The sequence below is a fragment of the Dipteris shenzhenensis genome, chromosome 9 (genome assembly GCF_047967505.1).
Source record: "Dipteris shenzhenensis isolate YYH24624 ecotype China chromosome 9, Dip_SZ_1.0, whole genome shotgun sequence".
Lineage (NCBI taxonomy): Eukaryota > Viridiplantae > Streptophyta > Polypodiopsida > Gleicheniales > Dipteridaceae > Dipteris > Dipteris shenzhenensis.
In genome coordinates, this window is record NC_141604.1 from 14,351,559 (window position 1) to 14,370,354 (window position 18,796).

At 44.1% G+C, this 18,796-nt stretch overlaps 1 protein-coding gene across 1 annotated transcript; it reads left to right on the top strand.

The window, feature by feature from the left end:
• The first annotated feature begins 11,610 nt into the window (after positions 1-11,610).
• Positions 11,611-16,811, top strand: LOC147898245 (homeobox-leucine zipper protein HDG2-like). Its single transcript, XM_087378808.1, has 11 exons — positions 11,611-11,784; positions 12,097-12,302; positions 12,396-12,513; positions 12,688-12,873; positions 13,440-13,892; positions 14,110-14,211; positions 14,356-14,565; positions 14,846-15,020; positions 15,136-15,407; positions 15,643-15,732; positions 15,931-16,811. The coding sequence occupies exons 1-11, from the start codon at positions 11,611-11,613 to the stop codon at positions 16,312-16,314; spliced, it is 2,370 nt and encodes a 789-aa protein (XP_087234934.1). The 3' UTR covers positions 16,315-16,811.
• The last annotated feature ends 1,985 nt before the right edge of the window (positions 16,812-18,796 follow it).

The window sequence follows — 18,796 nt, forward strand, 5'->3', positions numbered from 1 at the left end:
AACTCTTCACCTTAAGTGTGCACCATATGGCCTTGGAGATGAAAGGGGTGAAACATACAATAGCATCTTTTATCTTTCTTTGTTTTTTGGCCTATAGCACATCCATAATACTGACATGTTGTAGTCAACACATAGCACTTGATTTGTTGATCATTTTGCCTTTTTACACCACTGTAAAACTTCTTATGGATCTAAAGTTATGCTCATTTGAAAATTTTGAGTCTACCTTTGTCTAAGGTAGCACTATGGGTGAGGTGGTAGTGTGCATTCATGTGCTATTTACAAAATTGTGCTTATGTGGCATTATTAATTATGCATGATGACATGGACTGGTGAGCCAACAAGATGACATGGCAAATGACATGTCCATTGACATGGCACTTCCACGTGTTAGGATGATGTGGTAGATAAGATAGGGAGCATTGAGAATGGTGTAAATTGCACCATAGGGTTATGGGACAAACCTTAACCCTAACCCTACCCAAAGGGGCAAACCTTCACCCTAACCCTAGGGTTATGGGAAAAACCTTAACCCTAACCCTAACCCAAAGGGGTTTATGTACATATTCCTATTTTCCATGGATACAAGTGAATGTGCAAGCAATCTATCTTGTGTGCACTCCTCTCTCTCTCTCTCTCTCTCTCTCTCCCACATGCATTATCATGGTATCAGAGCCTATGGTGATTACAAGCCCTTGCACCTTGTCAAGGCATGAAGACCTCCTTATGAGGTAGCCTCCATCACCTAGCTTGTGAGTTTGAGAGATTTTGTGAGCTTGTGAGAGCTCTTCTTGGAGAGAGTTTTCTTTTACAAAGAGTCTATTTTTTAGCTTGAGAGAGTTCTATTCTTTGAGAGATCTTTAGAGAAAGAGAGAGATTTTGTAGAGAACCCGATCTATTTTGGAGGTGATTATTTGCTTTGGGAGTGTATATCTAGCTTTACAAGATTCGTGTGAGATCACAACGGTTCCAAGCGATGCATTATTAGTGGAAAGTTGTTGTTTTGCTTCAACTTGGCTTCAATAGAGGAGGCTACCATTTATTGATTTTGCCAGGACTCTTGCTCATTTGTGTTGCATTGTGGGTGATTGCCAGGGGCTTTTATTGCTCGTTGCAATTGATTGAGTTGTGCCATTAGTCACGGGTGGCCAATTTTGAGTTCATGAGCTCTTGGTTCACCTATGAAAGGTTGTATGTCCTCATGAAGGAACTTCACTTTTGTGAGGCTAATGGATTTTAGTTTGCGCTTCTGCTTGCTAGTTGTATGTTGATATTGCCGTTTGTGGAAGCTCCTCAGGCATAGATCGTGAGCCCTAGCGTAGAGGCGACATGTTTAACACAGGCCCATTTTCAATGCTAATGGTCTCCAACCTACCTACGACTACTATGACAATCTGAAACGCTACCACGTGGCCAACATCAACCTTTCTCAAATGCCTCTTGTTTCAGACTGCCCTCAGTGACCTTGGTGGCCATGCCTCCCATCATAGCAACATGGCAAGCCAATACAAAGGACACAACTTTTGCAACATACAAAATGGGTCTCCTATGACTCAATCTGCCTCCTCAAACGATGGCTACAAAGGCTAAACACAAACGACCATCTAAAGCTGAGTCCAACAATGGCTACAAAGGCTAAACACAAATGACCATCTAAAGCCGAGTCCAATGACCTGAACAAGCTTCTCCATCAATAGTCGACAACGAGCTCCTCCATGATGAATGAATAGTAGTAGTGAGACATGACATAGCACTACAACAACTTCTCCAACTCCTCCTAACAACTCAACACCGATGGGAGGTGACTCAACCCATCCAACCTCAACATCAAAGGGAGGCGATAGTCCATACGTAGCTTCAACAATCGCACCTCTCGTATTGGCTCCATGCCAAAGCACTGACATCAAGCTCTTCATCATTGTCTCCACAAACCTCTACCGTCATGCTTGCATAGAGACTCCCACAATCTCATGACCCTCTCTCAAAGCTCTCTCTAATCAATTCTCTCTACCTCACTCTACTCCTCTCTCACTACCTCACAGTCTGACACTTGGCAGATGAGTCCACCCTCATGGTAAGGTGAAGCTAACCCTATGGTGATCCTCTGCATGACACGTGTCAAAAAAGTGTTAACTTGGGTTGGTCCCAATAACCTTAGGTTAAGAGGGTTGGTCAAGTATTTGCCACGTTGCAACCTTATCCATTAGATCTACCAATTGGTCATAGTGCCATGTCATCAACCTCTACCACATCAACTACCCATGTGGCAGTGCCACATCAACACTGCCACCTCACTAACTACCACGTCATCTTTTTTGGGCCCTCTTCTGATTAAAATTTGGTCATTCTTCTAGGAGCCATATCTTTTGATCCAGGTGGGATTTGGAGGAGGTCGAAAGCAAAATTTCCTGACAACTCAATCTCTATGTATTTATCACCTAAAATTTTACATTTGGGTTCTCTAATTTGTTGTTTTGTTTATTGTTCCATCAATCATTTGCCTTGTTTAATATTTTGTTCAATTAAATCATCCATCATTGATCCATTTGACTCTTTGTTTCACCTACATTTTGATTAGCATGCTGCGCAACAGTCCCCTCCCCCTCTCTTACGCAACAGCCCCTCCCTGCTCTCCCTTTACCCACCACCATGCCCAGTAGGTCAGAGTTTGGACGTGCCCTTTTTCTTGTACACAACATGCATCAATTGTCACCTCTAGATTGAGTTGCCACCTAGACCCCTTTGACAGAGCAACATTGCATTGAGCAGTAGGTGGCCCAAGAGGTCATCTCCAGATTTGTTCATGCTCAAGTGAGCTCATTGTTAGCCATGAAAGATTGCATACTTCTTTTAGATGATTGCCTATGGAAGTCTAGCCATACCTCATAACCTCCTTGTAGGACAAAGGACTTGGCAGGGGGCCCCTTAGATAGTGGTTTGAATGCAGAGGTTGTATTGGGAATTTATTTGAGGTCTAGTAGCCTAGTTGACAGGAGGGGGTCACATCTTCTCTATTGACAACTCACCACCATAGCTTATAGGATCTAGGGATAGATGGTCTTTTAGATCAAGGCATAGGATGTGACTTCCCGTTCTTAGTAGTGATAAGCAATTTTTCTCTAGAGGAGGAGGTGGTATCCAGCATCAATGCTTGGAACATTTGGGTCACTTGCCAGCTTGGTGATGAGAGGTCACCAGGTTCCAACATGGATGTCCTCATTGTCACCATCTAGTAGGATATCATCTACACCTTGCACACCATATGGAATGCTAGACGTTTAGGATATAGTGTGAGGTTTGGTCTAATGGTATCTTTTATGTATTCACAAAGCAAGATATTAGCTAGATGTATAGTTGTTAGCCCTCCTTCCCTAGATAGTGAGTTGGGTTCTCTGAAAATAGGCTAGTTGACAGCTAGCTTTTCTCTTTTTGTTCCCATGGTTAGTGCTTCATGGCTCGCTAATTTGTATGGTTGGTTTTTCAAGAATTAAGGCTTTATTTGGGAAAGAAAAAAGTGAAGAGGAGGAATCTTTTGATCTAGAGCAACAGTACCTCTGTTTGAATCGACGGAGAAGTCTCATGACAAATTGGTGGTGTTGCTGTAGCTTCTTTATCATTCCATCAATTTTCTATTTCATTTATTACTTTCTTTGATTCGATCATGTATCATTCATCGGTTTGGTTCTTTGTTTCACCAACAATTCCGATTAGCATGTGTCTTCAATGGTTGGAGTGTGTTCGACTCCTTTATCTAGTTTCTTAGATGGGCGCTTTGCTTGCATTTGCATGGCATCTTGCATTATACCACTTGATCTATCTGATGCAGTAGTCAATTTGGCTTTGATTTTATCTTTGAACCAAGTGAACCTTTGTTTTACTGTGAGGTCCAAGCCTAGAGAGGCCCCTAGATATATGAGAATCACACCCCTATTAACAACTTGAACTCCCACATTTGCTACCCACCCTGGGACCTCCATAGAGTTCTGTTCTTAGGACGAATGTTTTTTGCCAACTACGCAAGGATTCAGATGCCGTGGCAAATTTTCTTAAAACCTTGAATAGCCTACAACACTGGCTTCATCCTCTTGAACTAGAGAGACCTATATCATCAACAAACAGTTAGACGTAGAGCTAATTCCGAGGAGGGAGGGAGATACCTTTGATGTTGCTAGCTTCCTAGAGCAAGTGTTGCCATGCTTATTTTAAAAATGCTTGCATCACCTTATGGGCTGCACAACGCATGCAAATACGACATACATGATTGTTTCAACATGTGTTGCAACAAACAAACCCAAAGTCTTTCATTCATACATGAATTCATGAACATTTGGCATGTAACAAATAATCACATAGCCCACAACAATACATGGCTCAACCCTAGACCAAATTTGGGTTCATGACTCAGCCCATCCCTCCATCCACGGATCCAACTACATCTATTGGTCCAACCATTCCTTGGTTTACACGACCATTACAGTGCCCTAACAATTCCATTTCTCCCTTCACCAAAATTGGCAGGCCTTATATGAATGAAATTCACCTTGTTTTTTCAAAATCGAAATCCTCAACATCTCAACGATGCTAGATTTCACAGGCACCTTTCGCCAAAATATTCTCCTCTTGGGCTTCAACTGGGTGAGGTGGGGCTATCTCTTAGCAATTTTAGAAAGGTTGGGGTCTAGTGTAGGCATTACCGAAATGGTTACAACCTTGTTTAGAGAGGCATCAGCTGTGCTCTGCCTCAATAGTGGCACTATAAGTAATTTTGATCTCAAGAGGTCAATCCGCCAAGGTTGCCCTTGGAACTCTCTTGTTCACTATCTGCTATGTTACCTTCATCCATATGATTAAGAAGGAGGTGACTTGTAGACGCTTATTATTGTGATGCTCTTTTCGTGTCAATGAGACACTAAACACTTGGTAATTTGATAGTGGTGCTTCCATTGCAAGCACATCACTTCAAGGAAGAGTCTTTTTGCATCTCTGCATGCACCACCCGCTAAAAAGAAGGTGACGTGTGCAAACAAATCTTCTTATCAGTGTGTGGAGTGGGTGACATCATACTCACCTCCACGGATGGCACATACTTTAGAATTACTGATGTTCTTTATGTGCCAGGTATAAAGAAGAATTTACTTTCAGTGTCCTCTCTCAATCGAGGAGGATCTTTCAATTCATATTTGATGATGTTAAGTATGCAGTCCGAGACAAAGACACTGACTATATGCTTTGATGTTGTCTGGCACTTTGTATTGGGGTCTTTTTCAGCTTCATATTTATGAGAAAAGATCTAGTCTTGCACTTTCAGTGAGCACTCCCACTACTGCCGTGTAGAATCCAGAGTTATGGCATGCCAGATATGGGCACATGAGCTATGACAGCTTGATGGCACTTCAGAAGCATGCTATGGTTGATGCATTGCCTCATTTGCAGTCACATCCTCCTCATGCATGTGAAGGATGCATCCTTGGTAAGATGCATAGATTTCCCTTTAAAAAGGATGGTGCAATAAGAGCTACTCACAAATTACAGCTCATACACAATGATGTATGCGGTCCCATGAGGACACCTGCTTTTGGTGGTTAACTCTATTATGTTACATTCATAGATGACTACACTAATTATACTTGAGTCTATGGCTTGAAGAAAAAATCAAATGTGTTTATGCCATGGCTGAAAATGAGACAGGACTCAAGGTGCTAACACTTTACACTGACAGAGGGGGGGAATATATGTCTCATGAATTTGAAGCATTTTTGAAGGAGAAAGGCATCACACATCAGCTTATAGTGAGGCTTACACCTCAGCAAAATGGCAAAGATGAGCAGAAGAATCACACTCTCTGGAGATGGATAGATGCATGCTCACTAGTAAGAACTTGCCTCACAGATTTTGGCTCGAAGGCCTTGTCTACGCCAATTATGTTTTGAATCGGGCTCCCACAAAGGCTTTGAAGACAATCACTCCCTACGAGGCTTGGGATGGGAGAAAGCCTTCAGTGGATCACTTTAGAGTTTTTGGTTGTGTTGCATATGAACACGTGCCTGTGGAGTCTCTACATAAGTTGTCAGATAAGGCACTTAAGTGTATCTTTGTTGGGTATAGTGCACAAAGCAAAGACTATCGTCTCTACAATCTTGTCTCATGCAAGATTTTTATGAGTAGAGATGTTATTTTTTCAAAGAATTAAGCTCATACACATGCTGAATTTACTATTCCAACTTCTTCAAACGATGTTTTGGAGGGGATGCTTCCTAGCTTTTGGTTCCCTAGCTGAGGCTCATGCCGAAAATCAGAATTTACAGCAACCTCCTCTTGTTCCACATGCCCCAATTCAGCCACATGCTGATTTTGTTCCTCCATAAGCAGTGGATGATGTTGTCAGGCAAGAGATTCAAGAGATACATGCAACCAAAAGGGTGCATTTTTTTGGTGAGCGTGTACAAAAATGGCAAGCTTACTCTCTCTCTCTCTCTCTCTCTCTCCCCCCCCCTCCCTCCCTCCCTCCCTCCCTCCTCTTCCTTATTTCCTCTCCCTTCTCATGCACTCCCATATTTTCCCCCCTCCTCCATTTTCTTTCTTCCCCATCTCCTCTCTCTCTCTCTCTCTTTATTCCTATTATTTTTCTTGGCATTGTTCTTGCGCTATGATAGTGCTCTCTCTCTCTCTCTCTCTGCCTCCCTCCCTCCCCCTTTTTCACATTCTTCTTGAAATAATCAGTCTCTCTCTCTCTCTCTCTCTATGTCTCTCTCTCCCTCCCTCCCCCTTTGTCACATTCTTCTTGAAATAATCAGTCTCTCTCTCTCTCTCTCTCTCTCTCTCTCTCTGTGTCTCTCTCTTCCCCCCCTCTTGTAATCGTTATTGTGCTATGATAGTCCTCTCTCTCTCTCTCTCTCTCTCTCCCTCCCCCCCATTGTCATTGTTATTATGCTATGATAGTCCTCTCTTTCTCTCTCTCTCTCTCTCTCTCTCTCTCTCTCTCTCTCTCCCCCTTCCCCTCTCTCCCTTTGTCACATTTCTCTTGAAATAAATCAGTTTTTCTTTTAATTATCATTATGCTATGATTCTGTCTATGTGTGTGTGTGTGTGTCTCTCTCTCTCTCTCTCACATTTTGATGGAGACCCATGATCACTCTTAAAAGCACAAAGTAGATATGTTTGCAAGTAGTTGTGTTTGCATTAGAGCAGGCTTATGGGCTAATTTTGTTGGCAATGAATTGGATCGAGGCGCAAGTGTAACAGTAGGGATGGCTTGGATGAAAGTTTAGATTGTGACAATGCGGGCTAAGTTAAAAGTTCGTATGAGCAATGAAACTTATAGCTACGGGATCCTCATTACAAGGGCCATCAACAACAATTATTTGTTCAATTGCACCTCCATCGCCATCAACTTTTATCACAACCACACTTATGGTTGCCACAATAGTTGAAATGTTTACTTTAGCATCCAAGATGCTTGGGGTGTAAAGTCGGTGATTATTGTCTCATTCACAAAGTGGATTGCTCCCTCGAATGGTTCTGCTTTCACCACAAGTGTTGTCACATCAAGCTGCACTGAGAAATAGGAACTCCCACCCTCGTCAGAGCCTTTCTTTGCAGGGACTATACCTTCTATCTGGTAGAAATCTTCAGGGACCAGGATGTCTTTGTATTATTCGACAAAGGAGTGAGGAACAACTAGTGTGATTATCTTGCAATTTTGGCAGTCGGTGAAGTTAGCACACAGACGTCTCATATTTGGCGTTCTTCACTTTGAAGGTGCCATACTGCACAAGAAGCTTCCCTTCAAAGGTGAACCTATGCATTTGTGATTTCACTGATGCCAAGTAAAGGTAGCCCATTCCCAACCCCTATGAATTTATTGGGTGTGGATACTATTACTCTTTGCTCTAGTGCAATCTCTTTTCCACTATCTGCTGTTGTGTCATTGGGACCTACACCTTCAATTGGGTCATTGGATGGTGGATTTTTTGAACATGGTTTGCTTGCCGCAATAATGTATGGATGGTACAAATTGTGTCAGAGTTATGCTTTAAGTAAAAGGTGAGCTCTCTTTAATTAATTGAGTTGTTCTTTCCTAAGATTATTTAGATTTGTCACTTTGTGGCACTCCAGCTTCCGAACATGTAGAGTTAAACAAAATACCATGGTCACTCTAGTATTTAGTTCATTAACATTGACACAAATTAAAATTTGGAGCATTGTAACAATTGCATGCTAAACAATAAGACAAAACAATAAATTCCAACTCACGAAACTGGCATTTAAAGCTATTATCATCCATAAAAGAAATTGCACAAACTAATTGTATACAATGTGCCACCAAAACTGATGGGACAGAGTAGTGGAACACAAACAAATTCCAACACAATGCGAAATTAAAAATGACACAATAAGAACATCCATAAGCAGGATTCCAAAGATCTATAGCAATGCCTCTAGAAATAGTTGACAAGCTGAATGGTAACCAGTAACAGTGACAACAATTTGAAACTAGAAATGATTGAAGAAATCCTAACTCTGAAAAATCGTATACAGGGGTACGATGATTGATAAATCCTAACTCTAAAAAATCGTATGCAGGGGTATGATGATTGATAAAAGGGATTCATAAGAGTGCAGACAATCTAACACCAATTGGCAAAACTAAATGACCAACAATAATAGCAAAAAATCAAATCCTACTCGATCTGCAGCAAGGCCTCCAAATGCCAAGGTGAACGACCAATAGCAATAGCGAGAACCAAATCCTAACAAATCTTCAAGAACGCATGCAAAACAACAGTTCGGGAACACGTATAACAACCAAGTTGTTTCTGTTTCAATGAAAAGAATCAAACTTTTGAAGACCCAACTACCTTCGGTGTACGCCTCATGCGTAGCTCCTTGAAAGGCTTTTTGAAGCAAATGTTTGGTGTCCTTGCTGATTGGAGAATTCTTCAGAAGTTGTGATTGTTTGGGGGGCTTACCACCACAAGACAGCAATGTAGGCAAATTGAAGGTGGAAGGCAAAACCTTGGCTTCATTCTTATTGTCAAAAAAAGAAATAGATCGGCTAAAACAATGCCACAATACAAAAAGATAAAAAAAATCGAAACTTGCAAACTCGGGAAAGGCAAAATGAAGCACGGGGAGATTAGGTTACCCACATGCTGACGAATTGCCATGTGTTCACCAATCTCAAACACTAAACGTGGACGAATAATAAAATTAAAACGATAAAAAGATGCACAACAATCACTAAGGCCTACTACAAGCATGAAAAAAAACCAAGCCTTCTTACTGGATTCCCTTTAGGATGGAGGAATCCTCCAATGATACAAATTTTATTTTTGCAACCTTTAAGGTACATAAAAAGGGAAAGCTGATTGTAATGTTATTTGAGTATGCTTCCCAAAGTCTTCATAGTTATTCATTTTTGCTTTCAATTGATTTATGCTTCACAACCTCCTTCATGCATGTACAACCGTTTGGAGCTTTGACACAAGGATTTGAAATCATAATGATTGGGCATTTAAAGTTCCCAAGAAACGTGAAGGAGAAAGCCCAAATTGTATTCCATAAAGAAACAAAACGTTTATAGGAATTTATACAGCAAATTTGACTTTGTGAGGAAGGAGCCTTGTCGTTCGGTTTATTTGTTTCAAAAGAAAAACAATTTTTTGCTTGCGTTTTGGATGTGAATGTTTGTGGTGGGTGTGATTTGGGCCATGGTTGGATTCCGTTGTCTCACGTACGCGTTGAGAGTGAAAGGGGGAGTTATAAGTGCCAGGGTGGGAGAAGGAGAGCAGAATTGAAACTTTGATGGACGATGGGACGCAGGCACGGGGCGTTGGGCTGGGAGAGAATTTAAAGGAGAAGTAACCGCCAGCAATTGAATAAGGTACAAAAGTAGAGATGGGAAACGGGGGGTGAATTAATTTGCTACGTGGGTCGGGGGGGGGTGGAGAGAGGGGGAAGCCTAGGCCAACGAGAAGGATAGGAATGTAATGTAATGTATATACATTCATTGTATGTAGTGTGAAAGTGGATAGAAAAGGATGCAAACTTTTTGAAGTGTGATGAGCTACGAGCATAGGGGTCTCGGAATGTGGAAAGTCGAGTCTTATGTGAGTCGTACTCACTGCAAACATTATATGAAGCGGGTGGCATGTTCGGCTTGAAAGGTGAGCTGGCAGGCTCTCTGTTCGAGCTGAGGGCAATCATCTTAATGGAGGATCCTAGCTTGATAATATAGCTCACTGAAAAGGGCGTCGTGTGCAAAATTCAAATGCTTTTTAGGGTTGCGCTCACAGATGGAAGAAGAATAAACAGAATGGAAAGAATTGTGTGCCCTTATCATGCAAACTAATTGTTATGATCCTTTGATGATTGAGCTCGTTATCCAACACATGCTGAGCATATAAAACTAAAAACTAGGTTCCAGTCTAAAGTTCTGAGCGGCGTGGCGTGAGAATAGAATATCGTTCCTCGACATTCAAAATGTCACACACAACCGTATTTTGGGCGAAGAAAAGAAGGATGCTGATGAGAAACTAAAAAGGTTTATTATCGTCCGGCGTCGCAAGCATTCCAACCTGGTCGGCGCTTCCCGCGCTTTGATGTTAATTTCGCTCCTAAATCCATGTAAGTTTGTCCGGCCGTCGAAATTTCTAATTCCTCTGGGGATAATAATCTCCGTCTCTCGCGCTCAAACTCTCACACACACATTCCCGGGTTCCGAGCTTTGCACTGCGCCTAAGTTATTAAATGACGCGCCACCTCAACCCACTATAATACGGATAATAACAAAAAGCATATCTTTCCACGAGGAGGAGCTCGCTCGCGTGAATGAAATGGGAGAGAGAGGCAAAAAGGAGACAGGAGAGAGTCGAGAGAGTCGAGACTGTGAGAGAGGGGGGGAAGGGGATTAATGATTAATCAAAAGGTGTTATAGGGAAGGGGGAAGTGGCAGGCAATAAAAACGGCAGATCTTTGCGTGATTGAATCCCTTAAATGCGAGGAGGGACAAGACAAGGAGGGAGGAGGCGAGTTAATGAGGAGGAGTTAGGGTGTAGGAAAAAGGGTTTGGGGCATTAATAAGCGGGGAGATTCCCGGTGACAATGAAGAAGATTAGACGGGAAAACAAGAAGAAAGGGATAAACTAGTAAAGACTAAAAGAGCACCTTTCTCTCTCGAGGTGGAGGTGGAGGTGGTGCTACTACCGCTAGCTAGCTTCTTTATCGGTATTTATGAGGCTCCGTTCAATTGTTTCGTGCTGCTAAGTTTCTGCAACTCGCAATCCATCAACATCCATCACTTCCTCCCATCTCCCTCATCCTTTCCCCTTCTTCCTTCTTCTCCTGCTTGCGTGCTTACTTTTCTTCCTCTCCTTCCTATCTTCTTCCTCAGGTAAGAGACAGAGCGAGAAGGATTGTTGCTGGTTTTGCGCCCCCCCCCCTTTCCCCCACCCCCCCTCGCCAGCCTTCCTTCTCCCTCTTTCTCTTCGCCTTCCCCTCCCCCCCCTTTGCTCCCCCCCTTTGCTTCTTTCCCTTCCTCCCCTTCTCCCCAACATGGCCTTTTAGTATCCTCCCCCCCCCCTTCTTCGCCTTCCCTCCTTTCGCCCCATCATGAAGCTCGGTGGCTTCGCCATCGCTGCCGCTGCCAACGGTTTCGGTGGTAAGGGCTACTGTGACTCCACCAGTCCTTCCTCTGCTGTCGTCGCTCCCCGAATGGCTTCCCCCGGCCTCCTCCCTCGTCATTCCCGCAACATGTACTCGTCGGCCGGCCTTTCTCTTGCGCTGGTAAGATCCCTCGAACCGCAGCGGATGTATCGCTTATCGTGCTTCTGCATGCCACTATCGGAAGTACCTGATTTGTCGAGGCTTGCTGTTTTAGTTTAGCTCTGATAGAAGTTCTAGGAGTCGCATCAACCGCTGTGACGTGTGAGCGTAGGGCAATGCATCGGAAATTTTTTTCGCTGATCTTTCGTGTGGTCAGGCATTGTGTTTCTCATAATTTCCGAATCGTTTCTCCTTATGTGAGCTTGTTGTAGGCTCAAGCTTCATCTACGTCTCGATTCTTATCCTATATGTTTTTAACATGTTTGCATGCAGACCAATGAGCTAGAGGGCCAACGGGACCTCGGTAGCAGAACAGTGGACAATGAAGTAGCGAAGACGAAAGACGAGGAGTATGAGAGCAGGTCTGGCAGCGACAATGTAGAAGGAGGGTCTGGAGACGAGCAAGACCCTGAGCAGGCAAGACCTAATAAGAAGCGCTATCACAGACACGCACCTGCCGTGATTCAGGAGTTGGAAGCGTAAGTCGTAGTGTAATCTGAGATGGTCATTCTATCAGCGGTGACCCTGAGAAGACGTTTGCCGACATAGCGTGTTTCAACCATGTTGTGCAGGTTTTTCAAGGAGTATCCCCATCCGGACGAGAAGCAGAGGCAGGAGTTAAGCAGGCGGTTGAATTTGGCGACACGACAAGTGAAGTTCTGGTTTCAGAATCGCCGGACGCAAATGAAGGTAGGCTGGTTGCGGAAACCCTAACGACAATCGCTGGATCTCTATACGGAAGTCGTACTAATGATAGTTTATTGCGTTTGGGCTTCATGGTAGATATCGTTTGCATTACAAGTTCTTGAGAAGGAAAGTCGTCGTTGAAAATGGTAACTTAAGCAAAATGTTACATCTACGCAGGCACAGCAGGAGCGGCACGAAAATAACATTCTTCGACAAGAAAATGAACGTCTGAGGGCAGAGAATTTCACCATGCGCGAAGCTATGAGGAATGCATCGTGTCCGACTTGCGGAGGTCCAACCGCGATTGAAATGTCTTTGGAGGAGCAGCAAATGCGTTTTGAGAACGCCCGCATGAGAGAGGAGGTGAGTTGCATCGCCAGCGCTGGCCTCAACATTTGATGATGGTACGCCATTAGCCTCAGTCCGGCAAAGAGTCTGTGAATGTTGCCTTTAAAGTTGACATGTCGGGAATTTTGGTCGTAAGTTGGCAGATACATAAGCGTCCACAACCTTTACGTCTTCGTTGTTCAGCCATCTCCATCCGAACTGTTTTTGTTTTTCGTAAGGTAGATTCCACAGGAGCTTGTCTTGTATGTTGGCTCCATTGAGCTCTGTACAATGCTCGTTATCTTGCCGGGAAAGTGTCTGCTTGGCAGCTTTTCGTTGTAATGCTAAGGCCTTCCGTGATTTTGTAATGTGATACTATCATCTTCCCGTAAATGCTATGTTGGATTAGCAGGACGTGATGTCTTCAATCGGTGAATGTCTTGGTAATGCGATATTCAGAACGTGATTCTTTCGTCGGAATGATAACAGTTTGTTTCATTGCTGCATGGAGTCGTTTTACGTGATGTTTTGCTGTTTTACGTTTGCTGTGTCGATATGTTTTTGTGAACTTTATGAGGCTTTTCTTGATTTGCTTTGCGCAGCTTGATCGTTTGTACACTCTCAGTGGTAGATTTTACGGTACCAGATCCGTCCCTCCGGCATTGCCTTACACTCCCGCCGTCGGTTCTGAGCTCGCCGTAGCTGGAAACAATTTCGCCATGTTTCAAGGCGGTCCAAGCCGTGATCCTCTGCTCACTTCAGCAACTTCCGATAACCTTGCACGGCCAAACTTCCTGACAGTTCTTGAAAAGAACATGATCACAGAGTTGGCGATTGTTGCGATGGAGGAGTTCATGAAAATGGTTTATGCGAGCGAGCCACTGTGGGTTCCATCTCCCGAGACTGGGAAGGAGACTTTAGACTTCAATGAGTATCTGCGTCAATTCCCCAGGGGTATAGGGCCCAAACCGGACGGGTACAGGTCCGAGGCGACGAGGGAGACGGGAGTGGTCCTGATGAACGGCCTGACTGTAGTGGAGTCGTTCCTGGATGTGGTATTTTATGCTCACTTGTCTAAGAATTCTTTCGTCATTTCGTCAATACTACATAATTGAACCAAATCTGTGTTGACATGTCTACGAAGATGCAATGTAGGAGTGAGCTCAGCCGAAGGCTGATGTAGAATGCTGGAATGCTCAACTGTTAAATTCTTATGCAAAATCGAGATGGAGTAGGTTGCCGGTGCGCTGAACTCCTCACATTTTCCTGCAGAATCGGTGGATGGAGCTGTTTCCTTGCATAATTACTAGAGCAGATGTGGGAGAAGTGATTTCATCGGGAACCCCAGTGACCCGCAATGGTGCATTGCAGCTTGTAAGTCTCCGTTTGCCGAGGCAGGGAGTGCGTTTGAACGCCACAATTCAATCTCAAGTTGGTTAAAGAAGCGAGGAGCGATTGCCGTAGCAAAGAATTGTAATGCCAGATCTTGACTGATTTAACGTGTATTTGCAACTACAGATGTACGCGGAGCTTCAAGTCCCTTCACCTCTGGTCCCAACGAGGGAGCTGTATTTCCTTCGGTTCTGCAAGATGTTCGGAGAAAATACATGGGCAATCGTGGACGTGTCTGTCGATAATCTTCGTGGAGACTCTCCATCTGCTGTGAATAAGTATAGAAGGCGTCCATCCGGCTGCCTCATCCAGGAATTGCCTAATGGCTACTCCAAGGTGAGGACTTTGTAGCACTTTGTTGTGTTCTCAATCACTGTGTTTTAGATAGCTGGATTGCTAACGCGCGCAAATTTTATGTGCTAAATTTGTTTCAGCAGGAGTGGATCATGTTTGCTGTCTAGACGTTCGGGAAATCTGTTGCGTATGCGCAGAATTCTGATCTTCGTGTGTTCAATGGTTCTTTGTGATCCGTATAACTTTTTTGGTTCAATCCGTTTAACTTTTTTCTGACGTTTGCAAAGCTTTTGGTCATTCGTACTACTGCATTTGATGTCAGGTGAGCTGGGTGGAACATTCGGAGTTCGATGATCACGTTCTTCATCATCTCTATCGGCCTCTTGTGATCAGTGGCATGGCATTTGGAGCTCACCGTTGGCTTGCAACCTTGCGGAGGCAATGCGAGCGCCTGGCAGTTCTTATGGCGACAAATTTGCCTTCCCGAGCCCCAGGAGGTGCTCGCAATCAACCATAATCGTCTGCTGAGTCCGTATTGCTGCAAACAATCCATCCTTGGGTCGAATCCATTCTTCGTATCAATTAAGCTCAGCCTCAATCGCCTTTTTGCAGGGGTTCCCACTGAAGAGGCCCGCCGCGGCATGCTGAAGCTCGCACAGCGGATGACTACGCAGCTATGCAACAGCGTGAGCTCATCGTCAAGCTGGACTACTTTGTCAGGTAATAACGGCGAAGACGAAGTGAGAGTGATGACTCGCGACTGCTCTCCCGAGAACCCCAATGAGCCATCCGGAATGGTTCTGAGCGCAGCCACGTCCATCTGGCTCCCTGCCTCTCCACAGCGAGTGTTTGAATTCCTTAGCAACGCCAACACACGGAAAGAGGTGCGTCTGCAAATCGGTTGTCGGACTTAAATTGCGATGATGTAGGAGTTGGGTAAAAACTCGGTCGTTCGAGACAACTTTCTCTTTGAGTCATAACTTGCATTGAATAGTTGAGTTCATCACTGATTAATGGTCTCCGGCCTTCGAAGTTGAGGACACAGCGATTCTTACGACTGCTCAAGAAGCGGAAAGCGTCCAGTTCCGAACTGACTGCGTGTTTCATCGACTTGTGCAGTGGGATGTGCTTTCTTCGAACGGGCTGATGGAGGAACTGGTGCACATTCCGAAGGGGCAGGATGCAGGCAATTGCGTCTCTCTGCTGCGGGTAAGCTATTGAATTCAATGCGCCTCGTAATCTTTGCATGAAAAGGTAGGTTAGTTGCGCAAATTCGATACTTAATTGCAAACACGTTCCCGAGTTGCAATCCGTGTGAGGGATTTTTCGAAATCTGGATTCTGTTGTGAACGACGGAATTGTAATCCGTCCGGGGGACGATAACGAGATTTTTCCTGGATGCTGCAGCCGGTGAAAGGCGGTGGCAACATGCTGATATTTCAAGAGAGCTGCACGGATCCGTCGGGCTGTCTGTTCGTGTATGCTCCGGTGGACATAGCCAACATGGATGCAGTGATGAGCGGGGGCGATTCGAGTTTTGTGTCTGTTCTTCCATCGGGGTTTGTCATTCTGCCGGATGGACCTGAGGGGAGGCCGCGCGGGCTACTGGACGACACAGGCCGACCCGCCAAAGTGGGAGGCTCTCTTATCACAGTAGCTTTCCAAATCCTCGTCAACAGCATGCCCGGCTCCAGGCTCACATTAGAGTCCATCAATAACGTTAACACCCTCGTCTCCAACACTGTGCAAAACATCAAGAACACGCTTCTTTGTGAAGATGATCACCCCTGACGACTCCATCTCTGCACAGACCTCGGCTCACCCCACAGATGAGACGAGCCCTGGTGATTGCAATGCAAACCGCATCATCTGCTTGTGAATTTTTTGCTACATTGAGGGAAATCAACACTGCAATTCGCAGAGAATGGTGTTGATTCCTCCCTCAGCAGCACTGGTCTGGCCTCCGTATTTGATTTCTCCAGTCGATCAATGCTGGCATTTCCGGTTTCCGCAATGCTTTGTCGAAGGATTAGCCCTCCTGTGATACAGTTGTAGCAGCACACTTGACGTAACCAAACTGAAGGGAGAGGAAGTCAAGAACGCACCACAAATGGATCCTTGCGAAGTGGTAAGGCAACAAGGTTGGAAGTTCCATCCAAGACAGATGATTCTCCCGCACTTTTGCTTTGCTTCCTTGACATCTGATTTTTACCACATCGCAAGGGTAGTGGTTCGGGTATTGACTTCTTCCACTCCGGAATCTTACCCCTGACTTCTTCCACTCCGGACTCTTACCCCTATTATTATTAATGGTTTCCTCTTTTAGGCCTTGCCCTCAGCTTTCTAGCTTCGACTGTTACATTTTGGATCATCGGTAGAGTAGCAGCTGGCTTTGCCCTTCTCAACTTCAACAATCTTAATTTTGGTCACGCGTCTCCCTTGTATCACCCTTCTTTTTGAATTGATAAGTACTCTTTTGTGTTGGAACTTGCCCGGTTTTCTTCTTTCGCCTGTATGAATGAAGCTTTGCAAGGTCGGCTGAAAATCTCAGGAACGTTAGTTAAAACGTTATTTTGACTTATTTTCATACGTCGTGCCGGATAAAAGAAACGTAGAAATGTGTACCAACCTTTTATCTTTTGGCTCTATTAACTATAACTTCATTTCTATTAATAGTTTTACAAAACAACAAATTCAGGTTTAAGAAAAGACTCGTACTTCATTGCAGATTTGTAGCGAGTATAACATCATTCCAAAATTCCCATGTTGCTAAAGTATGAATAAGACGTTCTTTTATAGTCAGGTTGCATTCGTGAAACTCTGCTGCTCGTAGGCGTAATTTCTGTTGGGCTAGTCGCACGTCCCTTCCTAGGGGTCTCTTTGGACCTCATTCGTACTCTCCCAGAATACAAAAAAGCAAACATACCTCAGTAGCAAAGTCATCATTTACGTACAGAAAAAAATACTTCGAATTAGGGACTCCATGATACTTCGAATTAGGGACCCCATCTTGAATAGCAGGAAATGTAACACCAACTACTCCAATGTCAAAATCACGTTAGGCTCATGAACCCGAACAATTGCATGAAAATCAGTCTTCTGAAATGGGTTTATAGTAGCAATCCTCGTTGAACAACACACATAAGTACATCACAAAGACAATCAACAATAACAGACCAAAACACAAGCAACAACTTACTCCACATAAGCTCCAAGCTCGTTGGTATTGCGAACAAAGTTACCTCAGCACAAATTGAAGCCCTCCCCCCCCCCTTGATACAAAATCTTGTATGGCAATGATAAGCAAACCTTCTTTGAACTCCATGCGGGTCCATGTCTTCCAAGATTTTATCTATTCCTCCACGACGCCAACACACCCACTATCTTTCTCCTCACCAGCACTAATAGATCGGTTCATCGCAGTCTCAAGAGGAACCTAGATTTGAAGACCGGATTGTTATCGAATGGAACCTCAACCACTCCGAAAGCCAGTATCCTCACTTCTTGCTCCTCCACATCCTCTGAAAACATCGAAACATTCCTATCACGTATACGGCGGATTGAACCTCCCATCCACCTTAACTATGTCCAAAAGAAAACGAGAAAGCATGCTATTGAGCTCCTCGCCTTTGTATTAAGCCCATTAACACTTCTTCATAGATCGAAATGCCTATGAGCCGATTCATCTTTGATAACACGTCGGTTAGAAACCCCCTTCTTGACGACCCTCTCCTCATTCTCATTGATAGGTAGAAAAGGCACACTAGAGCACGAAACAGAAACCCCAACATCCACGCTATCAGAAGCTACAAACTCAGAACCCGAACAATCCTCCACAACCACCACATCGGAAGACCAAAGATCTCAACGTGAGAAAGGTCCAACGAAAAAGAAGGGCCGTCAATGGTCTCCATGCTCCCGTAACACAGATTGCAACGAACCACCGATATATAAAGACCACCCATATCCACATCCGCAGCCCAAAGACTCAACAAACCCTCCTCAACGCGCAAACTTACCTCCCATCATCGAGAACTTCGTCCACCAAAAGCAAACAAGACACAACACAATGAACAAAGGGTTTAACTAAAAACTCATTTCAAATCCAATCCTAGATGACACACGATCCAACGATCAGGAAAAAAAATCAAAAAAACACACAAACAACCAACCAGAGAATCACACCTCAACACCCACCCACATGCAACACGTCATCCAACACAACCATCGTCAGATAAAAACAAATCCAACAAACAAAAATCAAAATCCTCCA